Source organism: Onychostoma macrolepis, chromosome 08 (assembly GCF_012432095.1).
Source record: "Onychostoma macrolepis isolate SWU-2019 chromosome 08, ASM1243209v1, whole genome shotgun sequence".
Lineage (NCBI taxonomy): Eukaryota > Metazoa > Chordata > Actinopteri > Cypriniformes > Cyprinidae > Onychostoma > Onychostoma macrolepis.
Window position 1 is genome coordinate 24,208,138 of NC_081162.1, and position 17,450 is coordinate 24,225,587.

The window sequence follows — 17,450 nt, forward strand, 5'->3', positions numbered from 1 at the left end:
TTCTCGGTATCAGACGTCTTGCTGTAGGGCTTTAATGAATGATTTTTGAGAACAGAAACACTGAACTAAGAAAGATTCAGAAAACAACCAGTTTTATTCGTAGCACAGCATCCCACTGTTGTTGTTTCATGTAGGAATTATTGTGGCAAAGCATTCTGACCATCAGCAGTCTGTTTAATTACAACTGATTGCTTTGCTCTTTCTATTATCGATTGTACCATTCAACATCAATACTGCTTCAAATATTACATCTTCATAGACACAGCTAGTGTTGTAGTGTTGCATTTACTTAAGCATTATGAACTCAGCAGAATATATGGACATCCTAAAACACTGATGTAAAAATAGCAAATAGAAAGACATAAACTACATTTCTTTAATGTGATGTGAGCAAAACACGGCAGTCATGTTACTCATGTAACATAGTAAGACTTTTCAGATAGAGTTTCCCATGCACATTGTCAATCAAACACAAAATAACCGCCTCAAAACACAAAATAATACATCCATAAAACCTTCTGCAGATTCCTCTATTTACAATATTCAACAAGTTAAACTGTACACTATTCTTTAACATGGTGCACTCTGGATGCTGTATTGATATTTAATTCTGTCCTTTCCTACAGGTTTCTTTATAAAAGCACCAACATGTCTTTGGCCAAGGAGATCAATCATCAACATTAAATAAATAAATACATTATTTCAAAAAATAAAAATAAACAAATAAATAAAAGTTAATTTAATAACACCTAGTTAGAATCATTTAAATAAATAGATATATAAGATGCACAAAGCTATCAAATACACAACTGGCTCAAAATAGTGTCTACTTCATTATTTGAGCTTACAATCTAAAATAAAATTGTGCATTATGAGCTGACATAGCAGTGACTTTGCTGGACGGTCAAAGGTGAGGAGAGCTTTTCTTCAGCGTCAGGCAGGATCTGCATTTTTATCAAATCTGGTGGTCTTTCATTACGTTTTTACTTGGTTAGTGCGTGCATGTCCAAAGTTGCACTGTTGAAAATGTCTCATGCTAAAACTTCAATACAACAACCACACATTACTTTTTCTGAGGTAAAAATGGGACAAAAAGAGATTTTTCCAAATTGCATTGTGCGATCAGCAAAAATCCTCTGGATGAGAAAGGCTTTTGGGCACATTCTATCTATGAAGCATTTCAAGTGTTCGACAAAGATGCTCAATAAAGTATTTTCTGTTCGCAGTGTTAGCAGTTTGTGCTTCACAGTCAGTAACATCGGCTTTATTAACGTCCTCACCTGGCATCACAAAATACAACACAGCAAAACTCCCCCTTTGACTCTGTTCCTCAGTGATTTGAGATCCACACAGCTGTTCCAAGGGTCACCTGTAAGTACAAAGACAGATCTGTGAATATGAGAAACTCAGCAACACTCAGCAAAAAAGTAGGTTGGTACTTCCTGTCCATTTTAAAGGGGTGCTACAAAGAGTGTACATCAAAGTAGAGACAAACTGTCTGCAAGAAATCATAAAATAGCCCCAAACCAACCAGCAAGGTTTGCCTGGTTAGCATGATTCTGTTAACCTCTGCTGGAAGACACTGTAACTACACCAGCAAAAAAATATCTTTCACTATTTGTGGCCATCTATTTACAGTAATGGATTACTCTTCTGCTCATCAAGGCTGCATTAATATTACGTTGTTTGAATATATTTTAAAATGTAATTTATTCCAGTGATGCATGAATTTTCAGCAACTATAACTCCAGTCTTCAGTGTCACATGATCTAGATAAACAGAATGAACAAAGGAACAGATAGATAGATAGATAGATAGATAGATAGATAGATAGATAGATAGATAGATAGATAGATAGATAGATAGATAAAATGAGCGAACAACAATAGATAAAATGACGAATTAACAAAGCGAAAGGATGGAAGAACGAATGAATGAGCGAATGAATGAGCGATAGATAGATAGATAGATAGATAGATAGATAGATAGATAGATAGATAGATAGATAGATAGATAGATAGATAGATAGATAGATAGATAGATAGATAGAGATAGAGAGATAGATAAAATGAATGAACAACAAATAGATAAAATTAACGAACAAATGGACTGAACGAGCGAGCGAGCGAGCGAGCGAGCGAGCGATAGATAGATAGATAGATAGATAGATAGATAGATAGATAGATAGATAGATAGATAGATAGATAGATAGATAGATAGATAAAATGAATGAACAACAAATAGATCAAATGAACAAACAAATGGACTGAGCGAGCGAGCGACAGACAGATAGATAGATAGATAGATAGATAGATAGATAGATAGATAGATAGATAGATAGATAGATAGATAGATAGATAGATAGATAGATTAAATGAACGAACAACAAATAGATCAAATGAACGAACGAACAAATGATAGATAGATAGATAGATAGATAGATGATAGATAGATAGATAGATAGATAGATAGATAGATAGATAGATAGATAGATAGATAGATAGATAGATAGATAGATAGATAGATAGATAGATAGATAGATAAAATAAGCGAACAACAATAGATAAAATGAATGAATGAACAAACTGATGAACAAACGAATGAATAGATGGAAGAACGAATGAGCGATAGATAGATAGATAGATAGATAGATAGATAGATAGATAGATAGATAGATAGATAGATAGATAGATAGATAGATAGATAGATAGATAGATAGATAGATAGATAGATAGATAGATAGATAGATAGATAAAATGAACGAACAACAATAGATAAAATGAATGAACAAACAAACTGATGAACAAGCGGATGGAAGAGCGAGCGAGCGAGCGAGCGAGCGAGCGATAGATAGATAGATAGATAGATAGATAGATAGATAGATAGATGAATAGATAGATAGATAGATAGATAGATAGATAGATAGATAGATAGATAGATAGATAGATAGATAGATAGATAGATAGATAGATAGATAGATAGATAGATAGATAGATAGATAAAATGAATGAACAACAAATAGATCAAATGAACGAACAAATGGACTGAACGAGCGAGCGACAGATAGATAGATAGATAGATAGATAGATAGATAGATAGATAGATAGATAGATAGATAGATAGATAGATAGATAGATAGATAGATAGATTAAATGAACGAACAACAAATAGATCAAATGAATGAACAAACAAACTGATGAACAAGCGAATGAATAGATAGATAGATATAGATAGATAGATAGATAGATAGATAGATAGATAGATAGATAGATAGATAGATAGATAGATAGATAGATAGATAGATAGATAGATAGATAGATAGATAGATAGATAGATAAAATAAGCGAACAACAATAGATAAAATGAATGAATGAACAAACTGATGAACAAACGAATGAATAGATGGAAGAGCAGATGAGCGATAGATAGATAGATAGATAGATAGATAGATAGATAGATAGATAGATAGATAGATAGATAGATAGATAGATAGATAGATAGATAGATAGATAGATAGATAAAATGAACGAACAACAATAGATAAAATGAATGAACAAACAAACTGATGAACAAGCGGATGGAAGAGCGAGCGAGCGAGCGACGAGCGAGCGAGCGATAGATAGATAGATAGATAGATAGATAGATAGATAGATAGATAGATAGATAGATAGATAGATAGATAGATAGATAGATAGATAGATAGATAGATAGATAGATAGATAGATAGATAGATAGATAAAATGAACGAACAACAATAGATAAAATGAATGAACAAACAAACTGATGAACAAGCGGATGGAAGAGCGAGCGAGCGAACGAGCGAGCGAATGATAGATAGATAGATAGATAGATAGATAGATAGATAGATAGATAGATAGATAGATAGATAGATAGATAGATAAAATGAACGAACAACAATAGATAAAATGAATGAATGAACAAACTGATGAACAAAGCGAATGAATAGATGGAAGAACGAGTGAGCGATAGATAGATAGATAGATAGATAGATAGATAGATAGATAGATAGATAGATAGATAGATAGATAGATAGATAGATAGATAGATAGATAGATAGATAAAATGAACGAACAACAATAGATAAAATGAATGAACAAACAAACTGATGAACAAGCGGATGGAAGAACAAGCGAGCGAGCGAGCGAACGAACGAACGAGCGAGCGAGCGAACGAACGAACGAACGAACGAACGATAGATAGATAGATAGATAGATAGATAGATAGATAGATAGATAGATAGATAGATAGATAGATGATAGATAGATAGATAAAATGAATGAACAAACAAACTGACGAACAAGCGGATGGAAGAGCGAGCGAGCGAGCGAGCGAGCGATAGATAGATAGATAGATAGATAGATAGATAGATAGATAGATAGAATAGATAGATAGATAGATAGATAGATAGATAGATAGATAGATAGATAGATAGATAGATAGATAGATAGATAGATAGATAGATAGATAGATAGATAGATAGATAGATAAAATGAATGAACAACAAATAGATCAAATGAGCGAACAAATGGACTGAGCGAGCGAGCGACAGATAGATAGATAGATAGATAGATAGATAGATAGATGAAGATAGATAGATAGATAGATAGATAGATAGATAGACACTAGATAGATAGATAGATAGATAGATAGATAGATAGATAGATAGATAGATAGATAGATAGATAGATAGATAGATAGATAAAATGTACGAACAACAATAGATCAAATGAATGAACAAACAAACTGATGAACAAACGGATGGAAGAACAAGCGAGCGAGCGAGCGAGCGAGCGAGCGAGCGATAGATAGATAGATAGATAGATAGATAGATAGATAGATAGATAGATAGATAGATAGATAGATAGATAGATAGATAGATAGATAGATAGATAGATAGATAGATAGATAGATAGATAGATAGATATGAGCACAAAAGGTCAAGCAACAATTAAAATGTATGACAAAGTGAAAGCGAAATGGCTTCTGGACATGAAAAGTGTGACTTGCTGACATGTTGTTTATCTCTCTTAACAACTTCCTCTTGTAAGCAACACCCACGAATGACAGATCGGGAGAGAAAGCAAGATGTGCCATCAGATCTAGTGTGTCTCCTCTGAATAGATCCGTGCTGTTTTTATATCACGCTGCTGAATGCTCCTTTGACAAAAACACACACTTGAATGCTTCTTGTGGTGGATGTGGGTGTTTTTCCTTTATTACTCAAGTCCTGAAGGGTTTCGGCCACACTTCCCATGAATGCAGTATTTTCTAGTGAAGGCAAATACAGTCTTCTCACGGTTGCATCAATAGATGGAAGTTATAATAGGCATTTTTGATAGCAGTATGGGAATACTATCAAAATTGTGCTTCAGGCAGATGACGTACGTACAACGTGTAAGTGATTCACTATTATACCATTCTTTGCAATGATAACAATGGCAAGGATAAGCTATATTTTTACATTTTGCCAATGCAAAACTCACTATCACAGTGCTGGAGTGTTGTTGGTGGTTGTCACTGTGTTGCTATATGTTTGCTAAAATGTTCTGGGTGTTTTTTATAGGGCTTTCTGGTTGATTGCTGTTCCTTACTGGCCATGCAAGTCACAAGCCCCCAAGCCCACAATCAAGTGCCTATGATATTATAGCCTCTAAATATGGTTCACATCTCTTCTTAAATGGAAGACCATGGGATTTATTTGTCCATTTTATCATTCATTAAGCATCCTTTATGCTCATAACTTGGTGTGGGACAACATGCAAAAGTTTAATGCTTAAGGCTAGAGGTTTGTTCAAAACTTCGGGTAAATATATATAATAGATATCATCATACTTTCCCAGTTGATTGATTACATTAAAAATTGCAAGTTACATGTGTTCTGAAATGTTGTTTACATATGCAAATTAAGCATTATCTATTTAAATATGCACAAATTTGCATACCTTTCTAAAACAGAAATCTGAACAATGGATAAATTAGATTAGCTAAATTGTTTCAAATTAGAGTTAGAGGCTTTCACAGAAGGTATTTTGGATATTATTATTTTTTATCACTTGATAAATCAGAAAACGCTGTCAAGAACCAGAAAAAAATAAATTTTTACCATGTTTTTAGGGAGAAAATGTTGTAGAAATATCAGGAAAAATGATAATGAACATGGAACCCCTTTGTAAAAACCTTCAGTGCTATGCTGAAGTGGAGAAAATTTCATTTTGAGAAAACAGCTTTAAAGATATGTATTCTGATTGCAATTTACAGACAAATTGATAAAGTGCAATAAAATAAACACTTAAAAGTGTATTTTGTATGTTTTCTTTCCACTAGTCTAAATAACACCTTATGAAATGCCAAATAGCCCAAATCTCAAAACTGACCAGTGCATGAAAAAAAAACAGCTTTTTTTGTGACTTGTTCAGTATAAAAACTGGTAACAGTTTATGCAAACTTTACTTTACTTTAACTTAATCACAAAAACAACAGAAGACAAGAGACTGCACATGTCGATACAATGAGGGCAGATGCCTTTTTGTCCGGAGTGATTTACCCTGTACTGACATGAGAAACTGTCTGTCTGCAGTAGCCAGGGGTAAAATCCCTTGTTTAAGGGCAAGTGTGAGAGCATGCTAACTCTCCTCTTCAGGGATGAATGCAGCTAACAGCACAGCTAACAGATCACTGCTTATGACTGTCAATCAACTGTCAAGATGATGATTTGTGCTAGCGTTTGTTTCTGGAAAGCACTATATGGTGCTTTGCGGTCAGCGAAGTTACAAATCTGCTCTTGTACTGCAAAAGAAATAGCATTATATCTAAGCAGCTTTAAAAATGCAAATGGTATCTAATATTAGCACTCTGTGAAGCTGCATGTATATAATCTAATATGATTACAATAGATACCCTACAGTTTAAAGATTTGGAGTCAGTACAATTATTATTATTGGTTTTTAAGGAAATTAATATTTTTATTCAGCAAGGACACATTCAATTAATCAAATGTGATCATAAAGACATTTATAATATTAGAAAAGATTTCTATTTCAAATAAATGCTGTTATTTTGAACTTTCTATTCATCTGATATTGCTAAAAAAAAAAAAAAATTCCACAAATAATGGATTACAACAGAAAACAGTTATTCTAAATTGTAATAATATTTCACAATATTACTATTTTTTTACTGTATTTTTGATCAAATAAATGCAGCCTTGGTGAGCACATAAAACAACAACGACAAAAAAGCATATATGTAAAAGAAACAAAGAAAGGTCACCGGGGCTAGTTGTCACAAGGCAAAATTACAGTATATTAGCTCTATATCTCAGTACCTACAAGGGGAGAGAATAGGATAACTGCACTATAAATATATAACATAATCATTTAGCATTTGTTTTATTAATAACTACATTTATAAAGAATATAATAATATTCAATGCACTTCTATCCACATGCTTTTCATAATTCATTTTCTGCTTCCAGTTTCTTCGTTTGCGCACCCAAACATTGTTGCAGCGCAGAGAAATATCCATATCAACAAGCATCATTTCAAGAATTTTGTGCAGGCTTAGTGATTTTTTGCTTCCAAAAGCTCAGTAATATGGAAGTAATGAGATGTGCTGCTTCAAACTGCATGTGTTGAGGAAGCAAATGTGTGCTGCAGAGATAGAGAACAAGTGGAAAATAAACCCAAAAGCATTTCACTGCAATTTAAAAGAGGAAGAGAGAGAGGGAGATGTTATGGATATCAAATTGTGAGGGGGGACTCAATACAACTCACGTAAAAGGATTCAGGGCACCTTAAATATTGAATTTAAAGCATCGAGTTCCCTAACAATCCCATCTTGGAAGCTTTGAGGACAGTTTAATGCAATGAAATATATTACGGAGCAGTATTTCTCAGCAGATCCCATGTTATAAGTCATTCGAGGGCATAAAAGTTCACAAGAGCAAGATACTGCAAGACATTTTCTCTTTTCAGCAAATATGACTTCACAGCAGAAACTAAACACAGCATAAAACACAATGCTAGGGTATTGTGGGTAGTTGCCAGGGCTTTGCTATTACTAAAGTGTTCTGAATGTTTTAGTGCATTGTTATGCAGTTTATTGGTTGTTAGGGTCGCTAGATGGCTGCTAGTGTGATCAGGCAAGTTGCTACTATTGTACTCTCTGGAAATGGCTTCGATCTCTCTTTCAATAGACTTTAGTGAGGTGAGACACCATAGTGATGAAAACGAGGCTCTGAAGGAAGGCCTTAACAATGGTAAACACTGTATAAAGGTCCTATATTGCATCATTTTCACAGCTTACAACTTTCAAAACTGTTTTATGGAGTGTTTGTCCACTCAAAAGTCAAGTTCGGAAAGTTGTTTCGACAGCTGAACAATCAGTATGTTGTTAAACAACAGTACGCACCATTGAACACACTGTACTTCTAGCCCCCACACCCTCGTTTTCATTTCTGTCAACATTCAATATGGTCAACTAAAACTAAACTTTTTTAGGTAATTTGTCATCTGATAAAATAATCTGAATCTGATCTGACAACTGAAAAAAAACAAAAAAACTTCAATTTATTTCAGTTAGTTGCCACATTTCTAATTTTTGTTTAGTTTAATTCAACAAAAGTGCTAAAATTACTAAATAGATATAAATTAAATAAAAGCTAAAAACTAAAAGTGAAATAAAAATAAATTAATTAAAATCTTACTTATAAACTTGTAGTAATAAAATCCAAAAAGGTTGTCCCATTCAGGGTTATTATCATTAACAAAATGTTTTAATATTATTAAAACATTATTGTTAATTAAATAAATCTGAAATAAAATAAAATATTAAAAATAGCTTTTTCTAGGCAACTTTTCTCATTTTTGTTTAGTTTAAGTTGAAGCACTAAAATAACTAACTGGAATTAATTAAAACTAAATTGAAACTGAAAATTGAATTCAACCTAAATTTTAATATTTAAAAAATGGATTAAAAATGACATAAAAAAAATAGCTAAAAATGAAATAAATTAACTTCAAACTATTAACTCAAAATAACAGTGTTCTTATAGCGTCAGTCGTATAACCTTTTTGGCTCTGATTGGAGGCTTTATTTTTAAAAGTGTGATTTTGACGGGTTGATTTATTTGTAGCATTCTTCCAGACTTTAATGGTGTCTCAGGAGATTCAGAACAGACTCCTTGCACTTTTCCAGGGGTCTGAGAGTGGCTGTTACCTGCTACTGCGTCCTGTCTGGCTCGATCTTGGTCTCTCCGTTCTGCTTGTCATTGATGGATTTCTGCGAGAGGCGTGAGGACATGGTGGCGGCTTGAACCACAGCCTTGAAGCTGCGCTTGCGCTTCTGCACGTTCTGCTCCGGGTGGAAGATGATGACGTACACTTTCGGTATGTAGAGCATCCCCAGAGACACGGAGGCACTCAGACTCATGGACACGGTCAGCGTCGTCGTCTGGATGAACATCTACATCAAACATGGGAAATGAAACAGGTCAAAGGACCATCAGAATCAGTTCAGATCAACACAGGATACGTTATATATAATCGATAATTACAAAGTTTTCATTTGTTAACATCAATTAACTACTTCAGTTAACATGAACTAACAATGAAAAATACTTGTAAAGTATTTATTCATCTTAGTTCATATTAATTTCACCATTGACTATACATTATTCAAATCCAAAATTTAATCTCTTAATATAATAAATGGAAAATTAAATTTTTATTAATATTAAAAATTATAAATAATAAATATGATAAATATTATTGAATGGACCTGAGCTAACATGAACTAACAATGAACAATTGTACTTTAAAAAAGTATAAATACCATTACAAATTTTTAGTTAATGCATTAAATAATGTTAAGTATTTTTTTAATTATTTTTTTATAATCATTAATCATATAATTATTATATATTACTGTTCAAAAGTTTGGTGTCTTTGGTCTCTTATGCTCAACAAAGCTGCATTTATTTGATCACAAATACAGAAAAAAACTGTAATATTGTGAAATATTATTACATTTTACAATAACTGTGTTCTATTTGGATAGATTTTAAAATCTAATTTATTCCTGTGATGCAAAGCTGAATTTTCAGCATCATTACTCCAGTCTTCAGTGTCACATGATCCTTCAGAATTCATTTTTCTTATTTCTTATTATCAATGTTGAAAACAGTTGAGCTGCTTAATATTTTTGTGGAAACCATGATACATTTTTTTTCAAGATTTTTTGGTGAATAGACCGTTTACATTTATTTGAAATAGAAATCTTTCATAACATTACAGATGACTTTACTGTCATTTATTGCCTCCTTGCTGAAAAAAAAGTATTTATTTCAATCAGAAAAAAATCTTACTGACCCCAAACTTTTGAAAGGTAGCGCATTAATGGCATCCACATTAATTTCATAGCTCTTACTTTGTGTCAACAATCATTTTGTTTTCCTAAAACGAACAGAAGAAACATCAAACGTGGCGCTTAAATAAAACACCTCCTAAAGCCTCCTGAGCAACCTTTTAGCAGTAAAATCCTCCTTTGGACAGACTGTGGCTGTGCATCAGAATAAACATTCACAATGTTCATCATATGTGGCTGCCAAGACAAATAAAAGAGCACCTGCCCACCCAAGAGCGCTCACCAGGAAACAGCACATACAGTATTAGCGCGGCACATTAAACGCGGCACGTCAGTGGGAAGCTACCTGGCTCGTTTAATCTATGCAGCAATAACTAATGCTCTAATTCCTAATTCCCGCTGACGAGGCTTCTGGCTTTATTAAGATGGGTAGACATTGTCTTTCAGGCTCCAAAACACTCCCGTTATCAACCTCCACCCACAGTCAAACCCCCGGAACCTCATTGGTGGGCGGAAGAGCCTTTGTCTCTGTGTCATGGTGTGTCTTTGGGAGATAAAGGGGCGAAATGAAATGTTGTTTTTTTTCTCATCTCATCCCTTTCCATGTCTGCCATATCAAAGGCCTCTTCAAAAAAGAAACTGTGAGCAATACAACTTGGACTTGTTATCGTGAGCCTGGCAGGTTGTTGCTTACTTCAATGCCTTCATATTGAAATGACTTCATTTCACATAATTTTCTACTTAAGGACTTAAACGGCGACTAAGCTCCGCTCTTTTGTTGATGGATTGGAGCAGAACTGTGAGAACACATTGTGGTGGAAATACGGGAAGTTGTTTCACAGAAAGATGGTGTTGCATTGCTATATATTGTGTTTTGAAGATGGAGACGGCGACATCTGAAACGTTAATGTGTAGTATTGCTCTCTGTCCCATTGTGAATGTATGAGAAAAGCATTAATAGCCTAAATTTTGTCAGTCAGAGAATACGGCTTTCATTACAGTTTTTATACAAGAACAGTAACATAGAAACGGCTAGCAACACTTGCAAGTAATGATGAGAACACTTCCATAAAAACAGAATTTGCAACAGATTTTGCTTCCATGAAGTGATATTTTTGTGTAAAACAGGATGTTAAATGAGGAAAAAAAGAGTAAAAATAAAGCATTAAAAAGGCTATTTTTGCTGTGATGCCATAGAAGAATAATTTGAGGTTCCCCAAAGAACCTTTTTTTCTTAGTGTGAAGAACATTACATTAAAAACTAAAGAATCTTTTCCCACTATAAAGAATCTTTGTGGAATGAAACATTAAAGGTTCTTTATGGAACCATCAATGGAAATAAAGAATCTTTATTTTGATAGTGTGCTCCTCTTCTAAACACCATCGAAATCATTTCTGAGGAGGCTTTTTTTGCTAGCATGTGGTGAAGTTCAACCTCAAGACCATCCCAAAGATCTCTTTGCACCTCTGCATGTTCAAACTTGGCGTATCATGTTCGGTCACACGTCAAACCTGGCAAGATGCGTTAGTATGCAAAGTTTGAATATGTGCATGTGCAAATGAGATTTGAGCACTGTGATGAGGAAGAACATTTAGAACTTAAATTTCAATTTGTTTATCACAAAAAGCTATTATGCTATTATTATTAAAGCTATTTTTATGATTTCAGAATATGTGGAATATAGTCTTTTGGACCACTTTTATAGTGCATTTTTGTCACTTTATACACTAACATTCAAAAGCTTGGGGTTGAGATTTTTTAATGTTTTTTTAAGAAGTGTCTATGCAAAAATACAGTAAAAACAGAAATATTGTGAAATGTTATTAAAATGTAAAAGGAAGTCTCATATGCTCTCCAAGGCTGCATTTATCTGATTAAAAATATGAAAAAAAAACATAATATTATAAAATGGCATTGCAATTAAAAAACAATATATAAAAATAAAAATTATATATATATATAAAATATATTTTAAAATGTAATTTTCAACAACATTTCTTATTATTATCAGTGTTGCAATAATAATGTGCAAACTGTGAGACCCTGTTTTTTTCAGGATTCTTTAATGAATAGAAAGTTCAAAAGAACAGCATTTATTTGAAATAGAAATCTTTTGTAAAAAAAATAAATAAATATTTACTGTCACTTTTCAAGTGAATGCATCCTTGCTAAATAAAATTAATAATTTCTTTCAAACAAAAATCGTACTTTTGCGCATTTTATGTACAGTATATAAAAAAAGAGACAGTCCTCCAAACATCTCATTTTATGTTACAAGCAAAATAGAAAATCATTCAGGATTGGAACGACGTGATGCAAGTTAATGCTTTGCATTTTTGGGTGAACTACTTGTTTATCAACATTAGCAATGAATCCCATCATAACACACTTCTCACCTTCTCAGTGGACTGTGCTGTGCCAAAGAAAATAGGCACGAATGCCAGCCAGACGATGCAGGTGGTGTACATGGTGAAGCCAATGGGTTTAGCTTCGTTGAAGGTCTCAGGAACACCTCGGCTCTTGACCGCATACACAGTGCATGTGACCATCAGCACGATACTGTAGCTCAGGCAACAGATGAGCGACAAATCAGACATGTCACACTTCAGGACGCCACGCGCCAACTCTGGATTGGGCGGCCGCTGCTCCTCATAGTCCACAATGGTGTGTGGTGGCATCACACCAAACCAGATGAAAACACCCACAACCTGCAGAGAGACGGGAGGAAGAAAAAGCTGATCATTAACGGCGAGACTGAGTCAGTCAGAAGGGCAGACTCATTTGTCAAGAGCTGCTGTTTGATTGATGTAGAATAAAGTGTAAAAGAAGCTGTGTTTTAGCCAGTCTACAGCAGACAAGACTTTGCACAAGATTACTGGTTAAAATAGGCCTGCTATCAGCCTGATTGCTCTTAATGATGGGTTTTAAAGTGCTTTTTTAAAGACACAAAAGAAACTATAAGATCCTTTCCTCGCTTTGTAATAACGTGACCAGATTTCTGAAACGAAAAAAGGGGATATGTCTAGTTCAGCTGAAATGTAGCACTTAAATTTCCAAAGATTTTCATTCTGAATTAAGACGTTTTGTGTATTTTGACCATGATAAATGTAGATTGCCAGAAACAAAATACAATGTACCCTTTATAATATGCCGTTACATTACTTTTCAGAGGTTTGGGGTCAATCTTTTTTGAAAGAAAGAAATACTTTAATTCAGCAAGGATGCATTAAAGTAATACATTTATAATCTTACAAAAGATTTCGATTTCAAATGAATGCTTTCTATTCATCAAAAAAAAAATGTGTCATGGCTTTCACAAAAATATGACGCAGCACAACAGTTATACTGAAGTAATGATGCTGAAAATTCAGCTTTGCATCACAGGAATATATTACATTTGAAAATATATTCAAACAGAAAACAGTTATTTCAAATTGTAATAATATTTCACAATATTACAGATTTTACTGTATTTTTGATCAAATAAATATAGCCTTGGGCAGGATTAAAGAAAAAATTAACTTTATTTCCTCAAATTTTTAGTGTAACTGTAGGTCCTCATTTTTTATTAGGTGTTCAAAATGTAAAATTGTAAGTTTTATGCTGGATATTGCACCGTACTACTTTAAAAAAAAAAAATCTTAGAGTGTGTATTTTCATTTAGTAAACATGTTCTTAGGTCAACAACATATGTGTTATTTATTAAAAGACTATCATGTGTCTTAGAGTTCAGAAGTCTGTAATCAAATCTTATTATGAACTCATACATTTCCCATCTAATTCAGACATGAAAGTACAGTCTTCATTTTCTGAATTGACTTCTGTCTAGTGAGTTATTTACTCATTTATCTAAAACTGAAAAAAGATGAAATTGAAATGACAAATTCTATGTGAAGAAATAACGTTTCTAAAACTACAATGTCCAAAATCTAGTTACTATTCTACATTTTAAACACCAAATAAATCAAGGACATTTCAAATGGGACGTCTGCTCACAGTAAATCTTAATATAAGTGCGCAGGATCACCGGATGAGAGCAGCTGTTCAGAGGCGTGATTTAGAGAGCGTCCTTTGCACCTGTTCTCAATGGGAACATTCCGAAGTGACTCATCCCGATTGAAGGTGCTCATCGGGTAACGCGCAAAACTTTCCGAGAAACTTCTACGGCTGGGAGGAGAAGAGAACAGCAGCCGGGTGGCCGGCGTGTTGCCGGGGAGACAGATGTTGCTGTCAGAGTCGCTCGGCGGAGTTCCGTTCTCCACTCAGCATCGGTGACACATCTGCCAACATGCGCTGGAGGAGGTGCCGAGAAATGTCCTGCTGTCAATCATTCTCCCGCAAACGTCCTGTTAATCTCGTCTCCCCCGCGCCTCTGCCGGTGAGTCATGCGCATAATTCTGGGGCTAAGCTCCAACTACAAAAGCCTCTAAAATATTCTTTTGTAAAAGTTCAAATCAGCAGTTTTTAATCGCCGGAGAGGTGTTTATCAGCAGACACGATGTGTATCGACAGCAGTGGGGCTTTCTTGTCACCTGTAAATCATTTTTTCGCCTTTATTGATGTTGAATCTGTTGCTTTTGCACATTAGCGTGTTTGGCACGTTTGCTGGCACAAGCAGAATGAAGCCCAGGCACTCAACATGATGAGGTCTGCAGGCAGCTTATCAGCTTCGGCAGAGTGTACAAACACAGGAGAATCTGCTTGACTGGGAAACAGCTATTGACAAAACCTCAAAATTCATCCATGGGGGCATGTTGAGAATGTAACAACAGCACAGGGGCTTTAGTTTCCATAACCAGTGGCTCTGTGGCGCTCATGAACCTGTGTTTGGCTGGAGGGAGACAAACATGTGCGTTTCATTGAAGATCGGGACTTGCTAAGGTGCCTGTGAAGTCTGTGCGATGTGCAGCTGAGTTTTCTTTATTAATTCAGTTAATTAATGTTTTATTCAATAGTTCAATCGTTTGGCCTTGCATTCCTCATCAAGGCTGCCACGGCAGTTTTTAATAGATGTTTGAAGCTTAACATTAAGAGTCATTTTTTATATTGAATACTTTTGCTATGCAAACTTGATATGCAGAGATAACTCATTAATTAGTCAATTTCTAGAAAAATAAATATGTACTCTAATGTTCAAATGACTGGGGGCAGTAAGATAAATACTCGTCATATTGTTTTCCAATTCATCTGTAATATTTTTAATGCATTCTTTTTAATAGTTGTGACATACAATTAAGAAATAGGTTCTACAGTTCAAGGTCACTAATGAAATTTTCATTAATAAGATGGTCATCTTGGTCAACCTAGTTAGAGGTTGTTGTTGTTTTTTTTAAGGAAAATAATACTTTAATTCAGCAAGAATGCATTAAATTAATCAAAAGTGACAATAAAGTCATTTATAAAGTTGCAAAACATTCCCATTTTAAATAAATGCTGTTCTTTTGAACTTTTTATTCACTACTAAAGAATTTTGAAAAAATGTATGTTTCCACAAAAATATTAATCAGCACAACTGATTATAATAATAAATGTTTCTCAAACAGCAAATCAACATATTAGAATGATTTCTAAAGGATCATGTGATACTGAAGACTGGAGTAATGATGCTGAAAATTCAGCTTTGATCACAGGAGTAAATTACATTTTAAAATATATTCAAATAGAAAAGAGTTATGTTGAATATTTCACAATATTACAGTTTTTACTGTATTTTTGATCAAATAAATGCAGCCTCCATAAGAGACTTCTTTCAAAAGCATGCATTAAAAAAATGTACCAACCCCAAACTTTTGAACTATAGTGTGAATAATTTAAAATTTAAAAATATATATTCTGTTTTCCAACCAGCCCAACAGAGTAACCAATTCCATGAGATTTGGGATTTATAGGATATGGGTTGCACCCTGCAGGAAGCAATACAGCAATTATCACCAATTGGCTTCAAGCTTTAACTTCACACGCTCACCTGTACTGAGATCAGTATGAAGGTGATCATAAGTTGCGATGTGGGGCTGATGAATTTTGGTGGCGTGACAGACTTCTTGCCCTGCTCGAAGATGCGGTAGATCCGGTTGGTCTTCGTAAGCATGGCAGAGTACGTAATGCACATGCCCAGCCCCAGCAGCAGCCTGCGGAAAGCACACACCACCGTCCCCGGCTCAGCGATCATCAGGAAGGTGATGAGGTAGATGAGGAAGATTCCCACCAGGAGCACGTAGCTGAGCTCGCGGCCCGCCGCCCTCACGATGGGGGTGTCGTTGAAGCGGATGAAGGTGATGATGACGGACAGGGTGGCCAGGATGCCAAGAATGGCCAGGAACAGAGGGATCATGGCCCAGGGTGAATGCCACTCCAGCTTGATGATGGGAGTTGGGCGGCAGGCCGTGCGGTTGGGGGTCGGCCGCATATCGAAAGGGCACATCTCGCAGTTTAACTCGTCAGCTTGGAACTGATAGCCGTCACAAAGCTCGCAGTGCCAGCAGCACGGGACACCCTTCACCATCTTCTTCCTCTCACCCGAGCGGCATGGAAAACTGCAAACCGAGTCCGGAATCTGACGGGATCCACCGGTCCACTGCATCTCTTCCACCTGATGAAATACAGAGAATATTTACAAACAATTAAACTAGAAAACAGAAAAAAAGTCACCTGTTGAACCAAACAGGTCTTACTTGTTTAGGAACATACAATACACCAAAAAGTTTGAGCTCTGTAAGATTTTGTAATGTGTCTTATGCTCACCAAGGCTGCATTTATTGGATTATAAATACAGTAAAAACAGTAATATTGTGAAATATTATTACAATTTAAAATAACTGTTTTCTATTTGAATATGTTTTAAAATATCATTTATTTCTGTGACGGTAAAGCAGAATTTTCAGCATCATTACTCCAGTCTTTAGTGTGACATGATCCTTCAGAAATCATTCTAATATGCAGATTTGCTGCTCAAGAAACATTTCTAATTATTATCAATGTTGAATTCAGTTGTACTGCTTAATATTCTGTTGGAAACTGATAAAAAAATTTTCAGGATTCCTTGATAAATAGATAATTCAAATAAAC

General features: G+C 34.6%; 1 protein-coding gene across 1 annotated transcript in view; it reads right to left on the minus strand.

Annotated features, from left to right (window-relative positions):
* Positions 1 to 129: 129 nt before the first annotated feature.
* Positions 130 to 17,450, minus strand: part of grm6a (glutamate receptor, metabotropic 6a) — a 52,833-nt gene continuing 35,512 nt past the window's right edge. Inside the window, exons 9-12 of the mRNA XM_058784246.1 lie at positions 16,351 to 16,974; positions 12,782 to 13,093; positions 9,239 to 9,484; positions 130 to 1,369 (exon numbers count right to left, since the gene is read on the minus strand). Coding sequence (XP_058640229.1) covers positions 9,242 to 9,484; positions 12,782 to 13,093; positions 16,351 to 16,974 — 1,179 coding nt within the window. The 3' untranslated portion in view covers positions 130 to 1,369; positions 9,239 to 9,241. The remainder of the gene's footprint in view (positions 1,370 to 9,238; positions 9,485 to 12,781; positions 13,094 to 16,350; positions 16,975 to 17,450) is intronic.